Below are 27,440 nucleotides of genomic sequence, written 5' to 3'. Positions count from 1 at the left end.
TTGTGTGGACATCAATAATTAAACCAAGCTTACAAAAACATGATCCCATATTTTAAAAAAGAATTTGTATGCTTAAAAATAAAAAAGATTGGAATAATACTTATCAGATATCAGTGATGCTTATTTTTGGGTGGTGGAATTATAGGCATTTTTTCCCCTAATGTTTATGTGTATTTTCTAAGCTTTCAAGGAGGTCCATGTAATAACAGTGAATTTTTAAAGGATAATAATGAAAGATTTTTTTAAGGATAAAGTAAAGAATTTTTCCTACCAACTAAAGCAAATTATCGGGCAAATACATTGGTGAAGCCAGACAGACAAAGAAAGGCGTAATTTATCATATGAAGTTCTGTGTGTCTGCAGATCAAGCAGATGCACTTATATTCCCTTGTGAAAGTTAGTGAGTTCTTTCAGCAATGTCTTGCTACATGGCACTCATTAACTGTTAACCTAATAACTGCCTAAATATCTAAATCAGAAGCAGGAACTGCATGTTTTAGTTCACTGTTAAGAAAAACCATGTACACTAGGAGAAAGCTAATTATTATGGGCTGCTTGACTCATGCATTAACTCTTTCATTTACAAAAAGAGATTCTGCTATGGATATTGTTGCTTATTTTTAACTTTTTATTTTTTACAGGAAGTTGTAAAAAAAAATATAGTCCTTTGAACCCTTAATTTAGCATATCCCAATAGTAACATCATATATATAACAGTAATACAATATTAAAACCAGGAAATTAACATTGATACAATATTGTTAACTAGACTATAGCTCTTGTTCAGTTATCACTATTTTTAACATACATTTATATGTGTGTATAGTCTATGCATTTTATCCCATGTATAGATTTATATAATCACTACCATTATCAAGGTACAGAACTGTTCCATTATCACAAAGAACACCCTTTATATTCATGCCTCCCCATAACGTCCAATAATCTGTTTTCAGCTGTATAGTTTTTTCTGCCTACTATGCTTTTTATGGCTTTATCACTGAGATAATGAATAAGACGAAAAGGTGAACAGAGTAAACATAAGAATGAAACTTATACTATTAGAAGTTATAAGCAGAAAATAACAATAAATCATCTGCTTTCCCATGCTGCCTATACTTTATTCATAAATTTTATTTTGAGGAAGAGACTTTTGAAATTATTCTAAATTAGTCAGATTTTATATGAACAGGTCCTTTAGCTATGTGCCTTTTTAAGTGGCATTTAGCTACCATTTTACCAGAAAGTCCCCCTAAAAATTAGAATCCAGGAGGAAACAAATGGAAAGGAAATAAAGAGATATCACATAATTCCATTATTTGGGAACAAGGAATGCTAAATAAATGTTTCTCATTTAAGCAAAACTGAACTGATGGTTTTTTATATAGTTCTTTGCCATCTTGTGTCGTATATACGTTTTTTCTGAAGGAGAAGAACTTTCCCCAGCATAGTAGGCATGCAAAATACAACCAGCAGGAGAGTCTTTCATTAAAAACTACAATCTTGAACTTCAGACAAATGGAATCAAAGAGTATGTAACCTTTCATGTTTGGTTTCTTTCACTCAATATAATGCTTTTGAGATAAATCCATGTTGTAACATGTATCAGTAGCTTCTTTCTTCCTATTGTTGAGTAGTATTTTCCTTGCTAACGGATATGTGAATTGCTTTCCAGGTTGCAGCTATTATGAATAAAGCTACTATGACCATTTTTGTTTTAAGATTTCTCTTTTTTTGGAACATATAAACTCATTTCTCTCAAATATATACTTGGAAACTGGATTACTGGGTCAAAAGTTAGACGTCTGTTTAACTTTATTATAAACTGCTAAACAGTGTTCCAAGGTGGTTGCAAAAAATTTGCAAAACTAATATATGGTGATAGAGGTCAGAAAATGGTTAGTTCTGGCTGGAGTTCTTTCCAGTTATTGGCTGGAAAGGGATATGAGGCAAATTTCTGGGATGATGAAAATTCTATGCTTGATTCTGAGTGGTGGCCACACAGGCATATATGTAAGTGAAAAATTATCTAGCGCTATGCATGTTACTATAGTAATTTATACCTCAATTTAAGTTATATATTTTTTAAATACCTACAATCCTGTGGTCATCTGAAGTCTTCTCTCACCAATCTATGCTTTATAATATTTTAAAAATTTTATGCAGAAAATACAGAGTTCCCACATTAACATTACATTATATTATTAACTATAGTCCATAGTTTACATTAGGGCTCACTCTTTGTGTTGTACAGTCCTATGAATTTTTTTAAAATATTTATTCTGGTAGCATGTATATAACATAAAATTTCTCATTTTAACCACTTTAACGTATACAATTCAGTGGTTACTTTTACAATGCTGTACACTACTACCACCTCCATTACTGAGATTTTTCTATCACCCCAATAGCAACTCTATGCCAATTAACCTCCATAACATTTTACTTGCCTTTTATCATTCTGCTCACCACCATTCTGCTCACTTCTCCATCTTTACCTAAAAATCACTTAATTGTTTTGCCTTCCATAACAAAACAGAACATGACAATCTCAGCCTTTGAAATATTAAGATGGCTAAAATATCTCCTCTAAACCTAATATTTTCTGGGATAAATAACTCCAGTTCCTCAACTATTTTTTAAAACTTCTCATCTTTTATTTTTGTTACCAGGTCACACAGGATTTCAAAGTATAGGGATTAGAAACAGGAATAATTCTCTAAATCCCCCAAACCTGACCAGTCCAGAGCTCAGAGGGACAGCGCAGTCTGAGGAACCCTGGCTCTATCCGTCTCTGAATGCTAGCTAGGATGGCTTTTGTTTTGAACAGCCAGGCCACATCATTTGGTTCTGTGATTGTGTGGTCAATACAATTCCCTAGATTCTATTCACACTGATTTCAGCCAAAGCCAGGTTTTTTGTTTTTTTTTTTAATCTCTTTTGAACCAATAAGCAGGATTTCATATTTAACCCTTATTATATCTTAAATCTTACAAACCATTAAATCTTAACAGCTTCAGCACATCATTCCAGTTAAGCTATCACCCTTGCTTTGTTCCATCTATACATTTCATATGCATGCCTTTCTTATATGATCATGATAATCAGCAAAATTATCATTTACTGCTATATGCCAAGAACTGGAATTAATCACTTACATATATTATCCTATTTCATCCTCAGAGCAACCTCATGAGATAGGTCCTTCTGTTAGTCTGTTTTATGGGTGGGGAAAATAAGGTGCAGAATGGTTAAGAAATACGCCAATGTCCCACAGCTAGAGTAAATAAGAGCCACCTTCGCAGCACATGATTTTTAACTGTGCTATGCTGTCTCCAAGGGTCTGATAAAAAATACTGATCATAGCAATACCAAGGAGAGAATCTGGGAAAAGAATTCTAGAGATCATTTTCAACTCACAAAGGTTTGCAGTGATATTATGTGCAAACATCTATTAGTTAGATATTATGACCACATTGCTCCATGTTACCAAAAAGGATAACATAAAAACATTATCTTTACAAACATGATAAATAAAGAAAAAAGAATAATGATAAAATAACAGCTGTCAAACATTGAGATTTACTTTATTGGCCAAGCTTTAAGTTAGGCAGTTTACATGTCTTTAAAATTATAAAATGTTTTATTTAAATAAAGATATAAGTACATCTCTGGCAGTTTGCTTATCCTGAAACATGACGAAAAACGGTCATTTAAAATAATAAGATAAACATTTAAATATTATTCAATAGATTACCAGGTATTTTCACATCAATTACCTCATCTGTTTTTATTTTTTTATTTTTTTGCATGGGCAGGTATCATCTGTTTTTATTTGGCACAACATCTTTAGTAAATTTGTGTTGGATCTTTGACCATCCCTTTATTTGCTGAATTAAAAAAAAAATCAAAAGTATTGCGGGGAAATATAAAACAGGAATGAATTATAAACGTTTTATAATACTTTCTTCCCAAACATGAGTACCGTAAGACAGATTCACAGAATTTGAAAACAGCATTGGACTGTGAAGGTCATCCAAGTCAAACCTTTTCTTTTACAGATGAAAATATACAGGCCCTGAGAAGCTAAATGATATTCTTAAGAGTCACCCAACTAGTTAGTAGCAGAACTGATCTTACAATACCATGACCTAGTTACCACCTCATACTGTCTGTGTGGTACTTGCTTTTATTTTACATATCATAATTCTCTTACACTTTATTCCCCTTTTTGCTTGGAAAATAGCTTCATACTTTAAAGTCTTTAGATTTTTTGCTCTTTCTGTACTTTAGCCAACCTAACTAAAGCCTGTTTACAGATTTATACTCACTTTATAAACTTACTTAGCTATTTGTCTTTCTGATCTTTTCATATTCTTAAACCATTTTTTTCCTTTCCATCCTTTTCCATTGGGAATGACTAGTTTCATCTTTTAGCATCTCCCATCCTTCCTGAACCATTTTCCACTTCAAAAAACAAACCTTTCATATATCATATGCCAAATAGCATCATCACAAAGTAAGCTATTTGTTGAATCTCACTTTATGGGTACATATTCATCTATTCTCTGAATTAAGAAAATAATGTAGCTTTGGCTTTTTGTTGCTGTTACTTGCTTTTCTTTGTTTGTTTTTTATTTTATTTTATTTCTTTTATTCAAGGAACATGTCCATATCTAATCTTCCCTTCTTTTACTATAATGACCTACAGGATAACAAGGTCTCTTTGTCTTGTTTTTCTCTTGTTGGTAAGAATTAAGTCGAGGGTATAATTACCCTCATGCTTTGTCTATTTTAGGAGCAAAGTGTCGGCAAGGCAAGAATTTATCAGATTTATCAGCTCTTTGTAGTTAACAAAAGAGACCTCTCGTAGATGTACACATGCAGGCATTCACACCATGGACTCCCCTCTCCATATTCATAACTTTTGATATAAAGAATAGGTGGACACTCCACCCTTTCCCCACAGTCTATATTTTTCTCCTCATGGCATTGTCATAACTCTGCAGAAGTAGGTAGGTGCTGATGGGTGACATGAGTACTGGCATGCTCTTCATTGTGTCATAAATACACTCTCCTGAAAGAGAGAATATCTGAGAGCAAGGCTGGGACTACAAATGGCCTCAATTACCTGCAGTTAAAAGGTTACCAGAGAGCAAATGAAATTAAGGGGTACGATTTAAAGTAGGAAGTTTTGCATACCCAAGAAACAAAAAAGTTTCTGCATTGGGATTTCCTTGTCTTGTTTAAAGAAGAAAATAATCAAACTCTAATAACTCTTTGATACTTATTGATTGGAAAAAATAATAAATTTCTTCCTCAAGAATAGAATTCTGAGTCACTGCAGTGTTTGATGTCACTCCACCAATCCTCTTTATGTCACTCATTCTCTTTCATGTCTCAGAATTTTCACACTGTGTTTTCATTTCTCAAACTTCTCAAGTCAAAAAAGGGCAGGACACGAATCTATTGTGCCATTTTCACTTTGCAATCAGACTGAAGCCCTTTCTATGCTGAAATTCTCTCTATACCTCTCAGTTGCGTTTGAAATAAAATCTAAGCTAGGTCAAAAGTCCTTTGGAGTCTGGTCCCTACCTAACTCTAGGAATGCAGCTTCTGCCCTTTGCTGCACCCCTCCCATACCCTCTGTCTTATGACATGCATGGGTTTGAAGTTCTCCAAACAAGTCACGTGATTACGCCCCTGCACCTTTCAATATGCTCTCTGCCTCAAGTAACATCTCTGGTTCAGCCAATACCACCTCCTTCAGGAAAGCCTCCTTCACTCTGCCTTGGTGGGAAGGTGTCCTTTCCATCTTGGGTTAAACTTAATCACAGCCCCTAAACTCCATCGTACAAAAATTGTCTGTTCCTTCATTTCCCTTCTCCACTTACATGGAACGCTCCTTAGAGTAAGAGCCATGTTTCTTCATTCCTTTGTACCCACAACACAAAACAATGCCTGGCACATTGTTTAGTATTTGTTAAATGAAATCTTTAACTTACTATTATCTCAAATCACTTCATATTAGTCTCTGTTCATATAGAAACATTTACATCTAATTGAGCTTCTGGGAGACAAAAATGGTCAGTGTTGATGGCTACTTTAAAAGGGAGTCAGAAGCTTGTCATTTCTCATGTTTACTGCATTTTATCTTTGCTCTGGCATTCCAACAGATTGCAGGAAATTGTAATGGTGCTCTCATCTAGATAGCTATTTGAAACAGAAGTGGAAAGAAAAAGTCAAGCAGGAAGGAAAAACAAGAAAAAGCTGCAATGAGGTTGAAGAAAAGTAGAACCTTTGGCCAGAAACAAGGAAGACAAACCACACCTCTTTGGCTCCTTGAGGAATCTTTATGGAAATGATAATGCTGAAAGGAAAGGTCATATTAGGGAGAATGATTCTTATGTTTTCAAAAGTCATAAATGGCTCATAATAGTAAACTTGAAATCAGTGCATAATCTTAGGAGAAATTTATATAATAATGGGTAAAACTTTCAATTATCTGGGTGTTGGAAAAATCTGTGGGATGAAACTTTAGATACGATAAGACAATTTTCAGTGATCATCTTTTTAACTTAATTTCCTTTTGTTCATCTTTCACTAATAATGATTGAGATGTAATTTTAAAAGGATCATATTATTCCTATAAATAAAACTAGGTCAATTGAGAAGAGAGTCTCTAATTTATGATTGTAAAACAATATTTTCAAGGGTAGTTGCTACTAGATAAATAAATCCCAAAGTGCCTCACAAATGTTATAGTGCATCTCTATCCAGCAATCCACTCATTCACCACTGATATTCTGAATTTCAGGTGTCTAAGAAGAAGACATGGGCCTGCCCTCAAAGTTTTTATTTTCCTCTGCACTCCCCACAGAATGTTTCAAATAGATTCTCTAAGCACTGATTCATCCTGCCTCAACTTATTGTTTGCTTGTTTTTAGCATTTCTCTACTAGACTGAAAGTTTCTTGGTGACAAAATATAGATCGTTTCCAACTTTGAATTCCAGAAGCACCTGAAATTTAGTCATTTCAACCTAACAAGTATTTGATAAACCTTTGTTGAATTGATTTGGAAAATTAACCTAATCACCCTCTATAAACCTTTAAGATTACAGAGAATGGGCATCCCTTTTCTTGGCCAGGCAACAAACTGTTATCTTCACTTGTCATACTGGAAGCTTGTATCAATCTAATACGCGTGTGCTTGACAGATGATTTTGGAGCCATGATCTAATTAACCAAAGAAACAAACAAAAATGAAAAACAAACAAAAAAGGTCCATTTCCCCTTCACCATCTGTTTTTGGATTGTCATGTGTTGCTATTAACCAATAAGTGATGCTGTCCTAAATAAAATTTCTCAGTTTAGTCCTGTTCGTTAAATGATGGAAAGAAAATTATAGAAATCCAAAATTCTGTCTTTAGATTTCTTTGTTATTGTTACTCAGGAAGGCATGAGGTTTTTTGGTATCACCTTCAGAATGCCAACCCAAGGTCCCCTTTCAACCCAAGGGGAAAACTTCACCACAGAAATAAAAAGGATATACAAGAACCTCTAAAAGACGTGCCACCTGGGATTTCAAAGATTCAATTGGGAAATTCTACATGACCTTATTTGGAGCAAGGGAGAGGGGCAGGCAGGCAACACTTGTCCAACTAGAAAAATTCATCTTATGCTACAAAGCTGAACACCAGATGTTATTTGCAACTTTTGGACCGAATTACCCCAGAAGGTATGGTCAGGCGGTTTTTCTCCAGCTGGTGCCCTAGAGCCAAACAAGACAGTTTATGTGATAATAATGGTTGGCTAGGGAGGGATGTTACCTTGGTAAGTTATGATAACTGGACAATAGGATTACGAAAGCTGACATAAATTTAGAGGGTTTGCGCATGTGCCAACTATGTGAATTACAGATGAGTGTGTTAGTAAAAGGTCTTCCATCATCAGAGACAGTAGAAGCTTCTCATGCATATAGTCTTTACTGAAATGACATACACCATGAGACTTTTTCTCTCATCGCATATATATATATAGTTCATCCCCTGACAGTCTTTCATTTTGTTCTAAAGTAACCTCAAAGGCCTAGTCCTCTTGACAGATCTACCTCTTGGTGTCCAAGTCAGCAGGGCACGAAATGCAAAGCTTTACAGGACCATCATTTCTCAGTGACTCATGCTTACAGGTCCAAAGGTCCATAGTATCAATGCTGATAATTTCTCTCTTCTGTGAAGCACCAACATGATTCATTTGCCTGTCTATTACACAAGGATTCTCCCTGGGCACTTGCCTAGGATCCTTAATCATTCCACAAAAGCCAGCCCAGGGAAGAGAGCTGGACTAGGTTTGGAGTCCGTCACAAGGGATATTTCAAAACTTCTTTCTCTAATGTGGCCTAATCTTGTGGTGGATATTGTTTCAGAAGCTGCTTGTGCCTAGGGCATCAGAACTCATATCCAAATACCTGATTGAAAAGCACTCTTTTGGAAGTCTTGACAGTCTGATACCTGAAATACTAATGAATCCGATTTTACTCACTGGTTCTCCTGAGTTCTCAAATCCCTTAACTACTTGCCTACTTCCTCAAACATAAATGGAAAACAGCCTCAGTAAAAGGCAGGATATCCAATGACCATTTCAAAGGAACTATGATGATAGTTGAATAATTTGTGCTGTTATAAGACCTTGAGCAGGAAAGAACAAGGCTTATGAAATTTTTACTTATAACTACATGCTGATTCTGCAAAACAATATCAGCAAAAAGTCTTATTTTCTGAATAGTGATTCCCTAATGACTTTCTTTTGAACTTCTGTTTTCAATCTACTGAGATGAAAATATTTCCCCATTGTTAGAAATATGTCCTATTCTAAAAAGGATACCATCCGCATATTACCAGATGACAGAAAATAATGTAATTTAGGATGGACCTGAATGGCATCAATAAAGATGGTCTTGATACAGCTGTTGCACTTATATAAAACTTGTGACCATAAAAAAATGACAAGCTTTCCTTCATAGGAAGTTTAGTGATTTAGAGTAATCACTAAATCACCTAACAGAGTAACTGCTCTCAAGAGCTAGACTTGTTCTCTTTCACTGGCGCAAATTGCCCCAAGGCTGAAGTTGCTATAAACTGAAGAAACAATGTGTCCTCTGATCAGGAGTAAAAACTCTTGGCACTTTGTTTTTCAGCTTCCCAATAGTTTTAAGAATCGTTCGTATATAGAACTAAGCATTTCATTTCTTATCAAAGATTTATGCACATTTTCTTTTTAAGGCCCTAAGACTGGACTCATATATCCTCATTTTAACTGACATTTTATATATGATTTTCCACAAGAACAAGACTGACCGAGAACAATGGCAAAGTCCAGGTGTGGTAATCTTGGCTCTTTTTAACAGCTAACAGTTACTAAACTCTTATTATATGCCCCACACTATTCTAAACATTTAACATGGATTAACCCAATTTAATCCTCACAACAAATTACCAGCTGTGTGATCTTGAGCAAGTTACTTAATCTTTCTAACCCTCTATTCCATTTCCAAAGGAAAAAAACTGAGACTTAAAAGGTTAAGTAATTTGCCTGAGCTCCCTCAGCTAGTGAGGGGCTGAACTGGGGCTTGACCCCAGCTGCCTGGCACCAAAGCTGGCACCCTTCACAACCACATGTGACTACTTCTTAGTATTGCCAGGTCTTACTATCTAGAGACAGGCAGAACTCGACACTCCCAAAGGTAACTTACAGCTCTTGCATTCACATTCACTTGCTCTATGAGGGTATCCTAAAACCCAAATGTACAAATGATTACCTGAACACATGTATTTATTTTCTGCATTATTGTGCTAATCTTTGAGACTTAAGTTTTCAATCTAGATGGCTTATAAATTCTTTTTTAAAGCATTTCAAAGCTTGTGGTAATGTTGCGATGACACTGCTGTCTTTGAATACCATACATCAAATCCCCTTTGAGACTAAAGAAATCAGGCACAAGTTGGTTGGATAAAGAAAGCCCTAGTTTGAAGACAGTTTCAGAGAGACGCAAATACAGATACACAAAGTTCTTAAAGAATGATTAAAAAGGAATCTCAAAAGACAATATAGCGCCATTGAAATTCTGTTTCACTGCTTCAGCCCACCTAATTAATGTCTCAGTAAGGGAAGCATGAGAGGCAGAAGCGTCACTTTAGCAAGACATGTTCATAGAAAACACATGGGCTTTGAAGCCTTCTGAACCTCAATGTGAATCTCAGCTCGGCAGTCTTTTAGGAATATGGTCTTGCAAGTTACTCAAACCCCCTAAATCAGTTTTTGCATTTGCTAAAATGATACCTATCTTCCTGGAGGGTTATTGTAAGAACTATAGGTAATATGTATAATGTGCTTGGTACATAGTAGGTTCTCACTAAAGTGTAGCTAATAAGAACAGGAAGGATAATGGCATTAATAAAAACAGTAAAAAACACTGTCAACAACTGAGACAGTGTAAGTGTGATGGTTAAAAGCACGGGCTTGCAACTCTGCAAGTGAAATCATTGCCCTCCCCCCTACATGGGACATGACATCTAGGGGTGAAAGTCTCCCTGGTGACCAACAATTCCATCCTGACCAAAAGGGGGGAAAAGTGTAACTAATAAAGTATCAGTGGCTGAGAGAGTTCAAATAGAGTTGAGAGCCTATTCTGGAGGTTGTTCCTATACAAGCTTCAGTTAGACCTTGCTACCTATCATAACATGCCAATCCCCAACCAGGACCATTCCAGCTAATCCTTAAGAACACCTAGGGCAATATATAAGATTCTACAAGGGTTCCATGCACTACAGTAACTTTCCAGAAATCTACCACCTCCAGATGGGTCCCTGGTCCAGATAAATCTTGAAACCTAATCCAACCTCTCCAGAACATCTGGAGTTCCATCTCCCTACTCCATATCAGTGACAGACCCTTCCAACAAGAAAAAGTTGGAATAGCTATAGCCCAAACATCCCTAAAGAGAGGGATGAAAAGATCAAAGGTGATGGTGGAGTTATAGAGAGAAGATAGGATTTAACAAATGAATATGAATGCTGAATCATTAAATTGATCTCTTTTAGTCTTCAGTATCTTAAAGCAGCTAGAAGTAAAAACCTAAAATTGTGGAATTGTAACCTATGTCAAACTCTGAAATATGTTCTACAACTAACTGTGCTTTGAAATTTATTGCTTTTTTGTATATATGCCATTTTTCAGGAAGAAAGGTGATTGTGATAATAAAAAAAATATTTACGCCATATAACACCCTATATTCTGGAGCAGCTAGACAGAAAAATCTGAGAGGATCGTATGGTAGCCCATGACAACCTCTGGTATCTATCCTGTATCTACTTGTTGAAGAGTGCTTTGAAAACTATTGCTTTTTTATTTCTTTGCTTTGTATATATGTTATACTATAAAATAAAAAAGTTTTAAAAAAAAAGCACAGGCTTGGAATCAGATTCCCTTGGTTTGCATCCTAGTGCTCTTTTACTTATAGAATCCACATCATCTTCAAGATTTTTCTTACTTTTTCTTTCTCTAGATAACATCTGCATGGCTTTACTTTGACATCTTAGGTTGCTCTTTTGAGCAAGTTACTTAAGTTCTGTGCCAGTTACCAGAGTTATAAAATGGGAATAATAAATAGACTCTAATGTGATGAGGATAAATGGGTTCATTTACATAAAGCTTAGATGCGCATCTAACACATAATAAGAAACACAGTAAGTGCTAGTGGTACTGCTGCTGCTATTGTTATTTTACTCACTGTGTGAAGGACACTACAGAACCAGGACAATCACCCAGAAAAAGACTGCCCACCATAATGTTGGCCAACAAAACGAAAATAGGAGAGTATGATAACTACTAAGATTGCAAGGCAGCATTTCACATTAAGGGCTAGAATAATAAAAATGTAAGAAATTATCTCAAGGGCAAAATCAAAATTAGACTGCAGATTACAAGGAGGTTTGGCCAATTACCTGTAATCCTAGTAGGGACCCAGAGTTTCCAAAGGGCTTCACTGTAAAAGGAGTTGTGAATGTCATTGCTGATTCAATTTTAAAATGCAATGCAAAAACTAAAAAGGGTGAAGAAGAAGGATTAGGCAAGGAGAATACATTTTGTATTTCTCCTTTCCTCAGAGCATGTTCTTTCCTTTTTTTATCTCCTGTGCTTTGCTATTTTCTAAATCCTTCGTGCAAAGGTCAAGGAAAGCAACACTAGTCTCAATGTGCCATTTCTCAACATACTACCTAACAAGTCCAGCTACCTAGTAAATGTAATAAAGAAGGATTGTTGTACCCATAATCATCCAAGACACAGCTACCCAACCAGAGCATTCCAATTTGCAAAGCTAATGTACAAGCCTATCAAGAGCTTTGGGTGTGGCTCAATGGAGAGGAATGGTGAGATTAAAACGTTGCCTCCAGCATCTCACAGATTAGAATGATGACATCTAAACCAGGGTAAAGACCAGAGCAAGCCTAAGAGCTCTTCATACTCTGAATTCTCTAAAGTACCCACTGCCTCACAAAGGGCTAGGTAAGTGGTCAGCAGCTCTGAAGAGGTCCTTCAGATTCTAGGAAAAGCAGCAGGGTTGAACTTGAAAAAACCCATTTCATGGTGTGGGGTGAGGAATAATTGGCATGTTTTTCACAATTTTGAGTGGTTGCAGCTCTGCCCTCAAGCACAGTAATTTCAGCAGCCACTTCATTATATTTCTTTCTACTGTAAGGATACAGGCCTTTGCCAAGTCAGCACCAAAATTCCCTTCAGAATTCAGTCAGGGTTAGGTCATCTGCATTCTATTGACAACTGCTGAACTCAAACCCCATAATAAGGCATCTCAGCAACAGTATGTGCCCTGATACTAATGAGGCTCTTTTTCCATGAATAATGAATAAGAACATCATCTCTGTTGCCAGGTACACAACATAAACAAAGCTTAACACAAGAGCCTTGGTATGATGAGTTTGTCCATTTGCAACAAAGGAATTTGTCAAAGTGCAAGCCAAGTTTCAGTGGAGAGTGGGATGGGCTGTTTTAACAAATAACGCAAACATGTGTTATCAGAATCTAATAAATCAGCAAAGGCCATGAAGTGGGATAGACAGAGATGATGGAAAGCTCCAAATGAGTTCACTGCTTTATATTACAGTCAGTCCTACAACACAAAGCTGATTTCTGTAATGAACTGAGATCTCCATAAAAGGAGCCTTATGAGATGTGTGATTCCAAATGCTATTGGTTATACCTTTATTTCTTAAGTCTGTATATCAGATTGAGTACAGGTTAGCACTGCGGAATTGCTATTGTATTGATGGCTACAGGGTGGAATTTGGAAAAATGCAGAACCACCTTAACCCATGTGCACAGAGATAGGTTTCTTTGGTAAAAAAAACAATCGCAGTGTATGAACAGTTTTGCTACAAAGCAGCCTCATGGCCTAAGGCCAGCTGAATAGTTTCAAGTGTATAAACAGAGAATAAAAGTGAGCTGATGCAAAGGCTAGTTTTTATTTTATTTACTTCAATGTGACCACAAATACTTTCCTATCTTTCTAAAAGCAGCTCCATACCAGGTAGCCTATATCTTGGTACATAGGGTGCTCATGTATATACAGAGGGAAGGCAATGCCATCTCTGGTGAGAACTTAGTTTCCATCAATTTGAACAAGAATTAAAAACAAAACAAAAACAAAAACAGCCTCATAGTACTTCAATCCCCCTAACTTTAATAGGTAACAACAACTCACTTTAGAGATTCTTTATAAATGATATAATTTGCTCTACGTGTTTAATGAATTTCTGGAAATCCGTGAACTGAATTATTCTTTAAATGCACTAAAGAAGCGTACTAACGAAAGAATGCAATATTTTATAAAGCAAACAATGATTGTGTAATATAAGTTAATTAGTCCCTAACATCCACTTTACAAGCAAACTTGTTTATTTTGGGGACAGTGTTACTGAACTAAGGCAGAATGGTATGAAGTTCTTCAGAGATTCTAGTAGCTAACTCATGGCAGATAATTATGTAGTTAATATTTATACAATTAATCAAATAATGAATTCACAAATAAAAGCAATGTCAGCAGAAGAGTTCCCAAGTATCTAGGATGTACTGGCTCATTTTTCTGGTTTATTAAAAACAGGTGAAATCGAATATGCACCTGTGCAAGGAACTAGACAGCAAAGGGGCTCCAAAACTCGCTGTGAGGTAGGGGTATTCTGCTGATAAGAAGGCATGGGGTGAAGGGAACTGAATCTTATATTCAAAGATTTACTGGGCTCTCATGTGTGCAAGGTTTTCTTGTTGTTCTGTGTTGCTCAAAAGGACCAACATGACCAAAAGATAATGGTCACAAGTAAACAGATTTGGGATCATAACAAAAGCTCTAACAGTCAGCGCTGACCCAATAGGGTGTGTGCTGCCTGCAGAGGTTACAAGTGGTCCTGAGTACAGAGGTAATAAAGTAAAGTTTGCATAACCGCCTGATAGGTATAGTGCAGAGAGAACGTGTTGGGAGGGAAGAGGAGGAATACGGCACAGGCTATGCAACATTTCTGACCCCTATTAAACCACGGAATTCTAAGAATCTATAAAACAGCATCATAAAACTGTTAGTGAAACTTCTCTAAGAGGACAGTTATTAAGGTGCTGTGTTTTTTGAAATAACTCATCAAATCTGATCATGGAAATACACTAAGAAGAAAAGAATACTTAAGTGAATAAAAATACCTAAAGACTCACCATCGTACTTGGCTAACACTGCTTGAACATCAGCATATGCTTGCAGTTCCAGGAGGGCTTCTAAAAGGTTTTCGTGGATATTGAACATGCTCAGGAGAGGGAACTCCTTCATTAACTAGGAAAGAAGGAAACAAAGAATAATTGATATGTTTTTTTTTATTTTTTAAAGTATGGTTAATACTGAGTTATAATATATTTATATCATAATATAAAAATACAATACAAATGTTAAAGTACAGATAATACTGAATTATAAGCATTCACATCAAATATCATCATTTTATAAAGCTCATTTTTTTCCCTGTTGTGTTAGTTTTGAAAAATGATAACTTTGGCTTTGTAAAAACCTAAGGTGGGAAAAACCCAAAAGAGAGGGGGTCTTCATAAAAGGTGAAGAAGATGCTTAGGGGTAGTCCTCAATAATGTTAAAATACCATAAAGAGGCCAAATAAGATGAAGGTTGAAAAATATTCTACAGGCTTTAACAGTTAGGTTAAATCTTGTCAAGAACATTTTGGATGGGAGCCAGAAAGCGCAAGGACAAGCCATGTGGGCACTACTCTTTTGAGCACCCTGGTGACTTTAAGGAGAAAAATATCAAAGTAGCTAGAAGGTGATATGAGTTGAGAGAAAACTTGTAGGGGATGCTCAGGGCTGGCAGGTAGTAAAAGTGGTAAATGTTAAATATATAATATAATATAATATTTAACTTCACTTAAAAGCAAGAGAAAGAAGACAGGAACTATAATTTTAGAGTAAAACCTCATCTTGTAAGAGAAAGATTACCACATGCTTTATAAAGCAAAATATCAAGCAAGATATGTACACACATACACACATATATATACCTATATTAACATATAAAATCTCCTATGTGGATAACTGTTTTCTATTAGCTTTAGTTTATATATAGTCATTCTACCAATGACAGCATAATGACCTTTGGAAGTAATAACTCTTGTTTGGTGTTAATATCTTCAAAACACTTTTGCTAAGAAAAATAATATTCAAAAGTAGGCTAATTTACTGTTAGCAAGATACTAGCAGATTCAATGCATTGACTATCCACTTCACCATATTCTCCTAATTTTTAAATCCAAGAAACATTTAGCATATTTTTAAAAATAATTTTTTGCAGTACTAAATTAACAACAACAAAAAAATACCTATCAAAATGGTTATGTTTTTAATAAAACCACTGTCTGCATCCCTAGGTATAGTCTGCACTATTTCCATTGTTAATAAAGGAAGTGAATAAGAATATCACACATTGCTGATGTTCTGTAATCAATAAGCATATTTCTTGTTCTGTCTGGTTCACTTTGATTCTGGCTGACATCACCGTTTGATTTTTTTTTTCCTGTCTGTCTAATTAGGGCTTGTTAGAATTAAAGCTCTCTGTCATTCAGCATTTGGCATCACAATAAAGACATTCTCTAAACTGCACCATTTAAATATTTATCATTTCCCACCAATCGTTCAGTAATGGTCAAATTTCAAGTACAAATCCTATTTTGTCATTTAAAACTATAATTATAAATATTAGTGTGCTGAAGCTTAAAAACAGAGAAAGGGGTGGGCCACGGAGGCTCAGCAGGCAAGGACGCTTGCCTGCCATGCCAGAGGACCCAGGTTCGATTCCCAGTGCCTGCCCATGTTAAAAAATAATAATAATAATAATAATAAAAAAAAAACAGTGCTCCCGGGAGCTGTTCTCCGGGGCATTTAAAAAAAAAAAAACAGAGAAAGGAGTCTTATTAAAACCTAGTGAGACTACATGAGCAAATATGGAGGCCTTAGCTTGTTTAAAGAGAATCTGAACAACAGGACTTTCATTGGAAGCTTGGACAAAGGATATAAGGTCCAAAAAGAATCACCAATGAAAAGTATTCTAAACAACAAATGCTGGAGGGGCAATCAAAGTCATATGACAATTGGGAAATCTAGCCTTCCTAACTGTAGTATAAACAAGAAGGAAAAACACAAACCCCATCCTAGCTATTCCCTTGCCCTCTCTAGCCCTCCACAAGGGTAAAAAAAAAAAAAAAAAAAGCTTAGAAAAAAGCCTACAAACACTCTTCTCCCTCAGCTCTGTTTATTTCTCACCACACTGCTATAATCGGGCTTCCAGCCCCATCATGTCTACGAATCTGCTCATTCCATGTTAACGGGTGACTTAAATAGCTCCCATGGATACCCTCCAGTCCTTTTCTTGCCCGGTCTCTTCATCGAATGACAGCTTGATAACTTTTTCTCTGAAACTCTGGCCTCTCTTGGCTTCCTCAACAACATTCTTTTCTGGGTTTCTTCATACCTATATCTCTTAGCCCCTTCTCTGGCCTCTCCTTTGTCTGCTACTTCAGAGTAAGTTATACTCAGGTTATATCCCAAGTGCTTGTCTCATCAACACCCTGAACTCTGAGACTACTTTCATGTACAGGGTTTCAGAACCACCATCTCTGTGGGACTGCTTCCATATCTGAATATCATGTTCTGACCTCTCTCCTAAGCTATGAGATCCATTTAAACTATTTTCCTGATAGCTTTACCTGGATGTCCTTTAAGGTGACACATCAAAGACTGAGCTCATAAAGTCTCGCTCCCCAAGCCAATTCCTTCAAATCTGTTTCCCTTGGGGAACAGTACCATTAACCCTTCAGTCATCCAACCTGGATACCTCCTTCATCCTATTAATATAGCTACTCTAGAGGTCCTTGAAACCCCTCAATTAATATTTTAAAAACATCTATAGCTTTCATCAAATTCACAGAAAGGCTTGTGACACAAACAAAAACCTTAAGAATCATTGCCATCTCTCTTTTTCTCTGATCTTGCCAATAGCTTAGTTTATGTCTCATATTTTGCCTAAATTGCTCAGATAGCACCCTCATTCATCTGTTCGCCTCTGAATCACCTCTTTCCAATCCATCCTTCACACTGCTGTCATGATGGTTTTTCAAATGTATACACTTTGATTCCATCACACCCTGCTTAAAAGGCAACCACTGACACGGCTGGACCTATCCCAAGGAAACAGTCAGATGTGAATACAAATTTTCAAACAAAGCTGTTTATCACAGCATTATTTTTAACAGTGAAAAATGTAAGCAATTTAAAATTTAACTCACTATGAGACATTTAAGTATAAGGTATAGTCATCTTTTGGGCTATTATATGTAGTTATCAGAAGTTAAGTTCTCAGAGAATATTTAATAGCAAGGACTGGGAAAAGCTGACACATAACAAGAAAACGCAGGATAGAAACTATATTGCAATAAGATCATACTTTTCTTATGCATCTATGCATAGAAACACATTTGGTTAGAAACATACCAAACTGTTTTAATAGAGGTTATTTCTGATTGGTGAGATTACAGATGATTTTTGTTTCTTCCTTCATATTTTCTATATGTTCTAATATTTTTAAAGACGTATATACAACTTTCATAAACAAGGAAAACACTGTCTTTTAAAATACTGGCTTCTCATCAAATTCAGAACATAATCCCAAATCTTTAGCATGGCAAACACAGCCCCTCATGACCACGGTCCCAGTCTACTGTATCAGCTTCATTTCTAGCCATGTCACTACACACATACCATGTTCCAGCCATAGCACAGCTTTCAGTTCCTTAAACAGGTCCCATTCACGCACATCTCCAGGACTTTCATCAATGCTGCTCCCCACTTCCTGGAATGTTCTTCTTTCTGTCTCCTTGAACAATTTGGCCAGCTCTCACCCTCCCAGGAATCTTTGCCTGCACCCTGACTCCTGACCGCCTACCTCGTACACTCCAACTGGCAGGTTAAGTGCTCCTGCCCTGAATTCACAGCATCTTTGTCATAGTGATCTACAGTCCACCCTCTCCATGAGCCTGAGAAAAGAGTGAGGGCAGGACATCGGCCTTATTGCTGTATTCTCAGTCAGTGCCTGACCCATCACAGGTGATATATATTTGATGAAAGGTTCGTCTAAAGGCTTTTTAAAGTTCTATTGCTTTGTGGCATATGTTATATGTGTGCAGTGCAGGCCTACTTCAAACTCTTGAACGTATTACTCTACCATTTAAAATCTTTCAAAGACTTTCATTATCTACACCTCACTAAAGGTATATATATGTATATAGAGTATACGCTGTATATAAGTATACTTTTATTCAATGGAACAAAGAATTTTCTTACACTTAGAGCTGTCTGAAAATGAACAGATGGTCTAGAGAGGATTCCATCACTGGAACTGTTCATATAGACAAAGGCCAGTCAGTGGACTGGAGACTCTAAAGAAAGGACCAAGGACCTTTAAAATTCTGCAGTTATAGAAAAAAATTCTCAACTCCTAAATATGACTTTAAGGCCCTCCCCAAGCTCAGTGCCAGACTCCTCTTCCAGCTCTTTGTCTTCTACAGGATTAAACTCTAACTTGTCAGACCAGACTACATACACCATTCCCAGAATTCTTTCTACAATTTCTAGCCACTGAGTTTTTGCTCAAACTGTTTCCACCACCTGGAATACCTTTCCCCCTAATTTATAAGGCAGCCTGTCAAAATCACCCCACCCTCCAAAGTGCAGATCAAATGCCACCTCCTAAAGTCACAGCCTCATACAAAGTGAGAGCCAAAAGGGCCCATGGAGGTCATCCAAACACCCTCCTCAGTTTACAGGCGCACTCTCTCCCACCCGGCCCCACCAAAAAAACAAAGAAAGCTACAAATTTAAGCCATTCAGCCAAGATTAGTGCCAGGACTATGATTCAGACCCAGTCATCAGAACTGATTCCAAATTTCAAACCCCAGTCTCTGGGCTGCCAAATCCAGGAGAATTAAACCCTTTTGCTTATGATTCTGCTACAGACCTTACATATTTGCTTTGTATTGTGTTTATATGAGTATAAGGGGCAGCTGTATTACAGAGGAAAAAGTCCTATATTTAGCATTATTGCTAAATTTAAATCCCACCTCTGTCTCCTGTTGTGATTTTGGGCAAATTACATAACATCTCTGAGCCTGGGTTTCCTCATCTACTGGGTCTCAGATCATATTGCAACCTTTCAGACTCTCACTGCCACCTTACCTAAGGTCACCTCCCATCCTATCCCAATCACTCTCTCACATCCCTATCTCTGCACTGCTTCTATCATATTCTGAAATCATCTTATTTATGTGGCTGAATATTATGTAATTTAGAAAGCAAAACAAAAATAATTAAATGGAATAATAACACTATTAATTCATGGGTCAGAAAATTTTTCTGTAAAGGGATGGAGAGTAAATTATTTGGCCTTTGCAAACCACAAAGTATCTGTTACAACTATTCAGCTCTGCTGTTGTAGCAGGAAAGTGGTCATGGACAATATGTAAGTGAGTGAGGAAGGCTGTGTTCCAATAAAATCTGATTTACAAGAACAGCCAGTGAACCAGATTTGGCCTGCAGGCTATTGTTTGCTGACCCCGGGTTAATAGGAATAAATTTTAAAACTAACTTAATAAAAGATCTTCATCAAAAGAATTACATTGTGATATTACATTTAAAAAACATAACATTTCTTAAACCCAGCTGATTTGGCAGAATCTAGTAAAAGGGAGAAAGGCCTACCTGACAGCCTAGCACTTCCTCTTCCTGTTATGTTCCCTAGAGACACTCTCACTCATTCTCTGAGGAGTCACACATTGGGATATTCATTGCAGCAGGAGGAAACAAAGTCATAAACAGTGGAATGAACAGATAAAATGGGTACATTCACATGGTAAAATTATATTCTGCAGGTAAAGGAAAGAACTAGAACTTAATCTACCTTAACATGGGCAAATATCAAGTAATTTTTAAAGTGCAGAACTGTAACGTAGAGTGATTTACAATATATTATAGCATTTAATTAAATTAAAAACTACATATACAACAATATTACATAGCATTATGAGTATATATTATGGAAATGTATAAGAACAAGCTGAAAAAGAAAATTCACCGCTGCCTCAGGAGAGATGAATATTGTTTTATTTCTTTATAAAAAAGAACAAAAATGACAAAACTAATTAATATTAATTTATTACTATTTGTTATTGCTTATTAATTATTTGTACAGGGGCTATGGTCATTTAAAAGCTGAGCTTTTTATTTAATTTTTATTAGTACAGTGGTAGGTTTATAGAAAAATCATGCAGAAAGTACAGAGTTCCCATATATCCACCCCCACAGTTTTCCCTATTCTTGACACTTTGCATTAGTATGGTAGCTTTGTTACAATTGATGAAACAATATTATAATAATAATATTATTAACTCTAGTCCATAGTTTATTCTTGTATTTTTAATGTTTCATCCTCAAAAGTAGGAAGTTCAGTAGATGTACTTTTTCATTTGTAATTCATCAAGTCGTAAAGAAGTCAATTTTCATCAGTTAGACCTTAATTTGTTTTCCTATTTTCTAAATGCCTTTTGAGGCAAAGTTATTTATTCCCATTGGGATGCTGACTCTAAGTCCTTAAAGTTTTGCTATCATCTAACAGCAACAACAACAAAAAAAACCTGGGTCTAACTAAACATTTAGAGCATTTCCTTAAAAACAGAATTTAATCTAATAGATCTTAGTACATTGCATTTGGTATCAGGATAATAATTATGACTCTTAGATAAACCACAACTTCTAGACTCACTTCTTAATTCTTCTTCATATGAATTCCAGTGAGTTGGTTCACAGTCAAGGTTTGAGAATGTGTAAGAATTATTGTTTCAACCTGAAGAAAGCCTCAGAGGTAAGCAGGCTATAAGATAAGATCCTTCTCTGCCTAATGCTTAACAGGGTTAGATAAGATTACTTAATAAAAGAACTCTTCTGCATAAAATTCCTTCTTGTGTCCTCTCCAGAACCACATCAATAACTCCCATAGCATACTGTTTTCTAAATAAAAGGGAAGAAATTGGGCATAGCAGTGGGCTGCTAGCGAGGGTTCATCATGGGAGAGGTAGCACATTCCACCTTTGTAATCAGATAGCTCTAGGTTCACATTCAAGGACAGTGGAGTTTCTTAGCACCATCAAGCTCATTTTTCTAATCTGTAAAACAGCAGTAACACCTAGCTCAGAGAGCATGTGTTCTGACACAATACGGGAGGAGGGCTTGATAAATGGTAGCCATTATCCTTATAAAATGTCAACACAGATAGACTGAATTTTCAAAGTGCTATTTGTTTGCTTTGCTACATACAACTAGTTTCCTTTGTTTTTAATTGCATAGTATGGCATATCCCAATTTATTTATTTATTTTAAAATAATTTACAAAATTGGCTTGACATAATTGGTCTACCTATTAAAAAAAGACCAGGGTTTCCATATCAAACTTGAACGAAGGCATATCATAAATAAAAAGGCCTGTTTTCTATAAGCTAAGTCATTCTAAATAAATCTTTAAACTTAATCACTATCTAGCATAGTTTATTTATTGCCAGCTATCTTCTCTATGCTGGTAATTGCTTTCTCCTGGCAGCAAGAAATTTATATACCCTGTTTTGCCCAAATATTGCAGTTCATGTAGAATGAAAACATTAACTCTCCTATGATTCCTTTAATACCTATGGGGAAGAACATGGGATGGGCCAAGGATAGAATTTCAGTTTCAATTTTACATCATCTGGCTATGTCAGTTCAAGTTTATTTCAATGGAAGTATGTGAGGCACTTCTGAGGTTAACATTTATGAGCTAAAATGGGGGGTTGGGGTGGAAAAAGGCATTTAAGTCACTGGATTTGAACTGCTTTTATGGACACAGTTTAGAACTACAGACTGTATGCTTTTTCTCAGCTGACTTACAGTATGAAAACAACAGTTTAAACCCTTCAAGTTTGATTTGTTTCTATTTAAACATTTTATTAGTTTAGCCATTCATGTATTGTTTCTTAAGTGAAAAAAAAATAAGTGAAAATTCTTACATATTTTAAGGCAAAGGTAATTAAAAAAGATACTCAGCCAGATTCCTACTGAGGTCAATGCAAGCTTGGCTTAATTGAAGTTTATAGAATTTGGCCTGTATTATATTCGAACAGCAGACACTAGTTTGTTATAGCTGCATGTCTGACATTATTTAATTACAGTTTCAGATAAAGTCAAAAGATACTCCATATTTCATTTATTATTTTGTCAGTGATTTTTACTGACATTAAGAGCTATGAAAGAAAAGAATGAATTGTTTATCAAAGTCCTCAGAGGCACATAAAGAGCTCCATTTACAGAGACCACTAAAAATGCAATCTTGAGAGGTTTTAACATATAGGAAAATGTTATTTTCAGAGCTAATCTAAAGAAAGATGTTAAGTTGAATCTATGGAATATGAATACATGATCTGCACAGACCATTAATTAAATCACCAGTTAACTAGTACACAAACTGGTTACATTGTGTAAATGCATCCATCACTGAGAGCTGAAGAAAGAAGTAACAGTTGTAGGCATCACCGTGATTGACCAATGACTGTTTTTTATTTCCCAAAACCTCAAAGAACCAGAAGGCCATCTAAGTAATAATCTAATTTTCCAGTCAAAATTATTCCAGAGAGGAAATTTAAAAAGTATTTCTAGTGAAGATGATAAGTTTTGTGTTTTTATATTTATTTTTACCAATAAACTTTATTTTTAGAATAGTTTAGGTTTACAGAAAAAAACTCAGACAGTATAAAGATCCATATTACCCTCCACCAAAAAGTTTCCTCTATTATTAACATATTACATTAGTATGTTATAATTTGTTATGATGAACCAACATTGCTATATTATTAGTAACTGAAGTCCACAGGTTACATTAGGATTCACTCTTTGTATTGTACAGATTGTTTTGATAAATGCATAATATCCTAAAAATATCCAGTGCCCCACCTATCTATTTCTCTCCCATCCTATCCCAAACCTATGGCAACCAGAGATATTCTTGACTATCACCATGGTTTTACCTTTTCCAGAATGCCATTTGGTTGGAATCATATAGTATGTAGTCTTTTCAGTCAGAGTGATTTCCTTCTCTTAGCCACACGCATTTAAAGTTCTTCCATGTCTTTTTGTTGCTTGCTAGCTCATTGTAAGGATATTCCACCATTTGCTTATCTGTTCATTTACTGAAGAGCATCTTGGTTACTTCCAAATTTTAGGATTTATGCATAAAAAGATGCTCTAAACATTTGTGCGCAGGTTTTTGTGAAGACATGCATTTTCAATTTCTTTCGGTAAAGACCTCAAGGAGCATGACTGCTGAAAGTGGCAAACTGTCTTTCAAAGTGGCTGTATCATTTTGCATTCCCACCAGCAATGAATGAGAGTTCCTGTAGCTCTATATTCTGCTAGCATTTGGGGGTTTAGGTGTTTTGTTATTTTAGCTCTTCTAATAGAGGTGTAGTAGCATCTTGTTATTGTTTGAATTTGCAACTCCCTAATGATGTATGGTGTAAGCATCTTTTCATATGCTTATTTGACATCTGTATATCTTCTTCGGTGAGGTATCACTTGATTTGCCAATTTTTTAACTGGGTCATTTGTTTTCCAATTACTGAGTTTTAAGAGTTCTTCAAACATTTTGGATACAAATCCTGTGCCAGATACACATTTTGCAAATATTTTTTATCATTCTGTCACTTGTCTTTCCATTCCTTTAATCCATTTTCCTTTATGTGATGTTATATGATGTTATATAATAACATATCCTAACAAAATTATTTTCAATATAAAACTTCTTCTATTTGTTCATTTGTTCTTCAGTCAGTTGAAGGTAAAACAAGCAAAACCTGGCTAGAGCTGAGAAATCTTCAAAGATTCTCTTTCTCAACCTCTTCCCTCTTCAGTGACAATTTTTTTTACCCCACTTCAAGATACTCAGAAACCTTCTTTTCCAAAAATCAAGAATCTAGTACCACCACCTTTTAGTTATACATATCTATAATTATATTATATAATACATAATATATATTAATGAATTATTATATATATAACCCCACTGTACACTCTATGATAAACTGCAGTTTCAAGATCCCCAAAGGTGAGGTTTTGGGAGAACAGCTTTTACATTGTCTTGGAGAAAGACTGATTTGTTCCCTCCCCAAAACTGACAGGTAATATTGAGTAAAATACTCACTTTCTCACCTTAATCAGCTTAAAAGAAAAGCACTTGTTTTCTTATCTTAATGAGCTTCAAACAGGGCTGTGCCCTAGCTCTGAAATGAACAAATCTAAACAATCTGATGCGTATTTCCAAAGGCCTGGAAGCCAGCCCACAGAAAACAGGATGATAAGCATCCTTCCCTCTGTGATGACATGTCACTGCTCTCCTGTTCCAGGAATGGCCTCAAAGAGCTAAACATGCCGGCCAATAATTACTGTCAGAAAGGACTTCTAATGCCAAAACCACAATCACTGTATTTGGCAGCACCCTTCCACATTCACATGGGTAATGGTAAATAGGTCTATTCAAGAGATTAATTCATTTGGTTATCTGGGGCACAGTTAACAAATACTTGCTCTGGCAAGCATCTCACAACACAGTGATGCTCAAAATCAACTATTATGAAAGATTCTTTTATGACAACAGGCAGAAAGTTAGTAGTCCAACCCCTCACATTCATTCTCTCCAATGCTCTGTGATAACTTTCCCCTTCAGTGCTCTATTTCCTCCCCAGTCTTCCGACTGAGCCCTCTTGGAACCTGAGTTCATGACATGTAAATTCCCCAATATATCCATAAACTATTACAGATCAGTAGCCCAAGTTTCTAATAACCTAGTCTCCCAATGGTTCTATTTTCTCAAAAAAAGGTTATCCCTCCACTGCAATCAAGCAACCCAAGGTCACAGCCAAACTCCAGACTGTGACATCATTTAGATGTATTCCAGCTAAAATTCAAATATGCAATGCTCTGAGTACAATGTCCCACTCTCCAGTTACCTTTATTTCCACTAAACATCTTTAATTTCACTGAGACCATCAGTGTCCTGTATCCCTTGAGTTTTCTGATCTTATACTCCTCAGGCCATTCCCACTATTCTCAAAATTCTTTCTTCTTTTAGCTTCTGTGATAATTACTTTCTCCCGATTTTCCTCCTTCCTCTCCAGCTGCATCTTCTCAGAAGCTCTCAGATGCTGTGAGACTCACCTTCTCTTCTCTCTCTTCTATCTACATATAAGGGGAGCCAACATATATTTTGATAGCTTCCAAACCTCTCACTCCTGAGTTCCAGATCCATATCTAATCATCTTCCTGATATCTCAACTTGGAGGTATAACAGGAATCTCGAACTTAACACTGTCAAAACAGAACTCCACTTTACTCTTAAACCCTGTTCCTTTCCTAGTCATCCCTTCAGTAAAACTTGTGTACTCTTAGATTTTTCTTGATTATACTATTCTTCTCCTTTCACTTTCAATCACTCAGTTATACATTTTTAAGACATTTATTAAGCAGCTACTACGTGCCAGACACTGTTCTACTTGGAAACGGTAGCAAACAAATAAAAAATGTCCTTCCCTCTAGAAGTGATATCCTAGTAAAGGGAGATAGAAAATAAGCAAATAAATAAAATATGTGAACTGTCGGATGGTGGTAAGTTCTGAGGAAAATAAACAAAGGGAGTTAGGAAGCATTGACGTGGCAGGCAGATACAATTTTAAATAGAGATGTTAGGGAAGGCAGGATGGAGTAGGTGACAATTTAACACAGAATGAAGCAGGTGAGGAAGCAAGTCATCAGGGTATCTGAGAGAGGAGTATGTTAGGGAAAGGTTACAGCAAGTACAAAGTCCTGAGATGGGTGTGAATTTGAGATACTCAAGAAACAGTAAGAGGGTCACTATGGCCGAAGCATAATGAACAAAGGGAAGGAATGAAGACAGAGAGGATATGGGGCTTGATTGTGTAGTGCTCACAGATCAGAGCTCAAACTCTGAAATAGGAGACCATTGGAAGCTTTTAAGCCAACGAATAATATGACCTAATTTACATTTCAAATGGCTAGCTGTGTGGAGAAAGATGTAAAGGGACAAGCGTAGAAGCAGAAAGACCAGTTAGAAGGCTATTATTATAATCTAAGTGAGAGACAATATGATTTAGACCAAGAGGATGGCTGTAGACACAGTAAGAAGTGGTAGGACACTAAATATATTTTAAAGATGGAGCCACCAGGATTTGTCAATAATCAAATCCTGTTGATTCTATGTTGTTCTAGTTTGCTAGCTACCAGAATGCAACATCCCAGAAATGGAAAGGCTTTTAAAAAGGGGAATTCAATAAGTTGCTAGTTTACAGTTCTAAGGCTGACAAAATGTCCCAATTAAAGCAAGTCTATAGAAATGTCCAATCTAAGGCATCCAGGTAAAGATACCTTGATTGAAGAAAGCCAATGAAGTTCAGGGTTTCTCTCTCAAGTGGAAAGGCACAGGCAAACACAGTCAGTGTTTCTCTCTTGGCTGGAAGGGCACATGGTGAACACGGTGTCATCTGCTAGCTTTCTCCCAGGGAAGCATTTTCCTCCATCTTCAAATGTCGCTGGCTGGTGGACTCTCAGCTGCTTGGTTCTGCAGTGTTCTCCGTTGTGGCTTTCTCGTGGCTCTGTTTTTCTTCTCTGCTCTCTCTGAATCTCCCACTTTCTCCAAAATGTTTCCTCTTTTATAGGATTCCAGTAAACTAATCAAGGC

The 27,440-nt window shown here is 36.2% G+C and overlaps 1 protein-coding gene across 10 annotated transcripts in view; it reads right to left on the bottom strand.

The window, feature by feature from the left end:
• ST7 (suppression of tumorigenicity 7) overlaps positions 1-27,440 on the bottom strand; it is a 377,376-nt gene that overhangs the window by 40,222 nt on the left and 309,714 nt on the right. For all 10 annotated transcript variants that reach the window (XM_077115619.1, XM_077115687.1, XM_077115865.1 and 7 more), the window contains one exon: positions 14,777-14,891. In XM_077115619.1, the coding sequence (XP_076971734.1) occupies positions 14,777-14,891 (115 nt within the window). The remainder of the gene's footprint in view (positions 1-14,776; positions 14,892-27,440) is intronic.

Source organism: Tamandua tetradactyla, chromosome 1 (assembly GCF_023851605.1).
Source record: "Tamandua tetradactyla isolate mTamTet1 chromosome 1, mTamTet1.pri, whole genome shotgun sequence".
In the NCBI taxonomy this organism is placed as follows: Eukaryota; Metazoa; Chordata; class Mammalia; order Pilosa; family Myrmecophagidae; genus Tamandua; species Tamandua tetradactyla.
This window is presented reverse-complemented; position numbering and strand designations above follow the sequence as displayed.